The sequence below is a fragment of the Theobroma cacao genome, chromosome 9, assembly GCF_000208745.1.
Source record: "Theobroma cacao cultivar B97-61/B2 chromosome 9, Criollo_cocoa_genome_V2, whole genome shotgun sequence".
In the NCBI taxonomy this organism is placed as follows: domain Eukaryota; kingdom Viridiplantae; phylum Streptophyta; class Magnoliopsida; order Malvales; family Malvaceae; genus Theobroma; species Theobroma cacao.
Window position 1 is genome coordinate 18,726,966 of NC_030858.1, and position 5,431 is coordinate 18,732,396.

General features: G+C 36.0%; 1 protein-coding gene across 2 annotated transcripts; it reads left to right on the forward strand.

Annotated features, from left to right (window-relative positions):
- LOC18589508 lies at positions 461-4,584 on the forward strand. Of its 2 annotated transcripts, none has more exons than XM_007014510.2 (6): positions 461-686; positions 776-934; positions 1,031-1,108; positions 1,581-1,866; positions 3,132-3,490; positions 4,164-4,584. In XM_007014510.2, exons 2-6 carry the CDS (start codon positions 792-794, stop codon positions 4,279-4,281), a joined length of 984 nt encoding a protein of 327 aa, XP_007014572.1. In that variant the 5' UTR covers positions 461-686; positions 776-791; the 3' UTR covers positions 4,282-4,584. The 2 variants fall into 2 exon arrangements, with proteins under 2 accessions (XP_007014572.1, XP_007014571.1); XM_007014509.2 differs by having other exon boundaries at positions 461-677.

Here is a 5,431-nt window from a genome sequence, read left to right on the forward strand (position 1 = left end):
ATGTATGTGAATATCCATTGTATTTCATAATATTGAATGCATTTCTCTATACTCAATGTACATATTTATGTTGATACATCCTTATTTCCTGGTTTCATTCAGTGCATATGCATTTCATTCAGTGCATGTGCATTCCTATCTATTAATTTTATCCCTTCTATTTATGTAAATTCATTTCCCCTTCGTCTATGTATACCTATAAATAGAGACATTATAATTGATGATTGACACACTAGAAAAAAAAAAAAAAGACCTTCTTACATTCTTATTATTTCTCCCTTCTTCTTAATATTCTTTTTTAAAGTTATATTTCATAATACTTTTAAAGTTATATTTCAGACTACTGTTAAAGTTATATTTTACAACAATTTCACCTATTTTGCCTCAATCTTTTTCTAATTATTTAATACCAAATATTTTACAATAATACCAAATCAGATATTAATCAAACTTAGAGCAAGTTGATTTAAATCCTTTCGCCGTGAATGATTATCAAAAACCCACTTCACCGCTGGCAGCTCTTCTTTTTCTATTGGTTTCGACTTGGGGCAGCCATTAACACCAACCCAAGGATACAAGGCTCTCTCACTCTCTTCAAATACATTAGAGGAAAAGTGAAGGGACAAAGACAGCGCAATGAGTGGCGCTGTTTGGGCAGATATTGAGCGCTCCGAGAGGTAATTTCAGTGAGTAATTGATCATGTTTTTCCTCTTTTTATTAAGTATTTTTTTTTCTTGTGTGTTATTGAAGAAATTGGTTTGGTTGTTGTTATAGCCTCTTGGTTTGCTCCATGTATGAGGAGGCTGCATCATTAGCTTCTTCCGTGATAAAGCAAAGAGGCCCCAATCTATCGATTGAGAACGATTTTGAGTTGTATGAAGCGATGGAGGCCGCTGGTATGGTCTTGGTTCAGTCCTTGAAACAACTCTCTAGGTGCCTCCCTTTTCTATCTCTTGGTTTGGTGGCAGGGAAAACGAAAAAGGAAGACGTGATTTTTTTTTGGTTATAGCTGATTATGATGCTATGCAGGACATCCACCATTCTGAATGAGCTCAAAACATTATTTGTTTCTGTTGAAGCAATCCCTGTTCAAGTTCTTCTGTCTGGGTACTCTTTTCTCTGTTCTATTCATTCAAAAAGCTTCTGATTTTCTGTGTTGGAACTGCTTGTTTGATCTTGTAAATTTGTATGGCTTCATTTCTAACCCGATGCTGAATCCAGCTTATTCGGTGGCCAAAATGTATAATTCTATCCCATTCGCTCCCATCAGACAATTAGAAACTAATTCTCATCATTTTCGGTTTTGTAACAATTACTCACCCTTGAGTCTATAACTTTGCTCCCTTCTTTCTTATGTTCTGAGGCAAGAGATGTGTCAATGGGGAATTGCCATATTTTTTTAGGTCTCCCTTGTGAATGATGTTGTACATTTTTCTCCCTTACTTGTGTTATATAAAGTCTAGTTTTGAGTCATCTTTATTTTTAAGTCTACCATAAACTCAAGAAAATTTAGCCTTGGGATAGGAATCTGAACCTCTCAGGCAGTGGTGCTAAATTTCCTTCCATTATTAATTTTCAGGGCATGTTTCCAAATATCTGAAGGTTCTGCTTTTGGCCTCAGAGAATTTCTTGAGGAGTTTCTTAACAAGTGGAGTTATGTGGATGAACAATACTATGTCCTTGCTAGTGCAGAAAGAAATTTGAATTTCAAGGAAGGATGTGATAGCCATTTTGTTTTGGGAATTGATAAGTATATTGAGATTGTCGAGCTGTATGTTGTCTTGCTCCTTGGAACAGTTTCCAGTGATGTAAATCTTGCAATCTCTTGGGTCGAGCAAGCTGCATTGCCCGAGAAAAAACGACAAGTAATATATACTAAGTAGAATTTTCTTTATTATTCTTGCACTGTTAATTTAACTCATTTGCCTTTGTTGTACATAAATATACTCATCTTTGTCAAGCTGTTTATGAATTAATTGCTATTTGAAATTCAGCAGGATTCACATTGATGGTGGACCATGTTGACTAAGTGGCTTACAAAGTTTTTAGTGTTAAATAGTGTTACTCTACATCAGTTAAATTTAGAGCTATCTAATGACCTTATAAATGGTCTTGTGTGCTTAGCAGGCCGTAAGAGCCCCAAGTTGCTTGTTGCTCTATTTGTTACCCCTTATTTATTGCCATGTCTTATACCCGGTTATTTAGTTGTTAGTATTGTGTTTACCAGAAAGGGGGAGTGGTAGGTACATTGGCTAAGTTTCAGGTTTCTATGGCCTTATATTCAAGTTCAGCCTTTCCATGTGTTATTAATTGGTTTTAGGTTCGATGCTAAACATTAAAAAGGTGTTCTAAGCCTAGTCTTATTGCCCAAACCGTTCCTTGGTGCATGCCCAATTCCAAGAATCTTAGATGGGAGCTGGAGTGGACTTTATTAGTTACTTTTGATTATTAAAATTATGTTTCTTTAAGTTCAAGTTGCAAGTTCTTTCTGTGTGTGTGTGTGTGTTTTCTTGAGTTTTAAGAGTTCTGTACATTGAAAATTTTTGGTCTATTTGAAATCGCAAAATTGAGTCAAGTGTTTTAACTTGAGTTCTTTTTCATTATTTATTGGATTTGTTTATAGCTAGGTGATGCTTTAAGTCAAATTTGTGTGTTTCATAATTGGATCATTTAGTTTCTGTTTGGTTGATGCTTTCGCGTTTGTGCATTTTTCTTAAAATGAATAAAAAAGAAAAAGAAAAAAATAAAAAAATTAATAAAAAATCGAAAACAAATAGCGAAAGGAAAAAGTATCAATCAAACGGAGCCTTAATAATTAAAATCTAAGTATTTATTAAGTCCTTATTAGATTGCTACTTCTTACATCTATTTATCTGCATGTATTTTTTTCTGCCTTTTACTTGCTATCCTTTTCATAGGCTGGACTGCTGATGTATTCGCAACTACATGCAGGTTCTCTCTCATTTTATACAATTTCATATTTGACATGCTTTGACCAATTTATTTTCTTGCATTTTGCTTTTCATGGTGTTAAATGTCCTTGATTTTATTAAATTATGATAGAGTTCAATTTTCTTGGGGTGTAAAAGAGTATTGCACCATCTTACTATTTTTTACATGATTTATCTAGGAACTTCTGAGAAGATTACACTCCCTATATTCCACAAAGGAAACTAATTTATCACAAGGAACCTTGTTACATTTGCCTGTAGCCAAACATGAATGTCATTCTTCTTTGAAGGGGCCAGATGTGCCTGGGGGGACACCTAAAGGCTCAAAGACCAGTCACCTGCTTAATGGAGAGAATGATTCGAAGGAGGCAATTTTGAAACTGTACAAACAACCATATGGCTTTCTAGGGTGGTTTCGTAATATCACTTTGAAGTTCAGTAATTATCAGTTGGTCATATCTAATGGGAAAATTTTGATTGGCTGTCTGATCTTTCTCATATATTACCTCTTCCGAAGGAAAGGTGTTTCTATACAGAGGTAAGATGGTCTTCTTGTTCTTTCATTGATGCCTTAGATGTTGATGCCTGGATTTTGAGTACTGCATTAGTTTACCAGCTTGCTTTATAGCGGTGGTTGTTATTGCTTGATCTGGGTCATGCTTGTTATTTCATATAAAATTAGTTGACAGATGAAGGATAGTTTTGCTTATGTTGGGTTACTGTGTGTTAAATTGTTTTTGTTATGTTATGAATCAACATAAATATTCACCTAAGAATTGAATTGGTGTTTAACTCTTTACACGGATACTTGGTCATAACTTAAATGGTAAACTTATTGGAGCAAACTCAACTTCTTATTACCCAGAGGAATAAGGATGATAATGAACATATGACTTATCCCAACTTTTGCAGCTCTGGATATGAAACGTGCTTTAGTAATTAACTCCGTAGGTATCTGCATTCCTCACTTTATTATATTCAATATAATTAAATATAATGAGGGAAAACAGACTGGAAATGTTATAATGTGCCACAGCAAATTCCTAGTACTGGAGCTTTTATAGAAAGCATAAGTGCCACCTTGTGCTAGTGGAATCATGAGGAGCAATAGTAATTTTTGACAAAGAAAATAATGAATGTTCTTTTTTTTTTTTTGTAGAAAAAGGAAAAATCTATATTCTGTTTCCAATTGACCTGCTTATTTGTTTCAGGATTGTTGGTAGACAAGTTTTGTTTTGGAAGAAGTCTTTGGTGGACTTGTGGCAACTTGCATTTTCCTACCAAGTAAACCCGCTCGCTGCTATTCAACCCTTGCCTGCTGCTACATGACCCTTTCTGTGATGAAGTTTATAATCGCTGCTCCAGTGAAGTAGCTACTACTCCACTTACAATCTTCTTCTGCTGATATCTCTCCCTCCAAACATGCAATGTTCAGTTTTTCTTATTATTATTATTTTAAAACCTTTCTTGGTCAGAATGCTTTAAAACAATCATAAAAGGAAACAAAATAATGGATGGGGCTTATCTAAGTTGACTTCTGTTTGAACTTTGATGTATTGGGAAATATGTAGTCATCATAGCAATGAGAAAAGATATTTGATAGTTCATTAGTTTATTCAAAATTTCATTGAATTTTTTTTTTTACAAGAAAAAGTATTATAGTTCGAATTTAAGATCTTGATGCCAATCTCATCCTACTATTACTATTTAGTACTTGAGCCAAAGCCCGAGTGGCTCAATGTTTCTTTTGTATGTTTGACCAGTGGTGCTTATCAGGACACTCTCCTTTTCCTTTCACCTTATTTTCCCATTCATATGTATAAATGAGACGGATTCATGAATTTGTGATGGTGTGATAGTATCAAAGTATAATTTGTGATGAACATTAGTTTAGTCAAGGAAAATTGGCGCTCAAAAAATAGTGATGGGCTTGCTACCACCAGTATTGAGAAGCTTTAAAGGGCTAAATTAGATGCAGCTATTGAAGAAAAGTGAGGGAGCAAATTAACGGGGGATTGGAAAAATAGGTCAACCAGGGTAAACGAAACTAAGGGTTGTCCGTAGACCTCAGCTTCGTACCACTTTCATGGCCCGCCTGACGAGCCTGGGGGAGGGGAGACTTGGGAGCAATAGGGACAGGCCATCGAGGCCTCCAGTCGAGCAGATGAGGGTTGATAGGGGCCATTTTGCGAGCAGGAGGGCCAAGTGGGCCAGCAGTAGCATTGCCCGTGCATTAGGTGAGCCGGACTGCTCAACTTACGTGCTTGCACACCAGCCATGCTAGTAGGCAGGTAGCACACCTAACGCTGCTCCAACGATCTGCTCACTATTCCACTGGTTAGAAACAGTCTTTGATGGGCTTAAGGATTTCAAAACCTACTAGAGGTTTCTTAGTCGTCAAAGAGGGAAAGGGCTTTGTAAGAGGGTTCCCTTGGTACATAAGAAAGACCCCCCAAACCAGCAAATGGAGCTGGCTTGG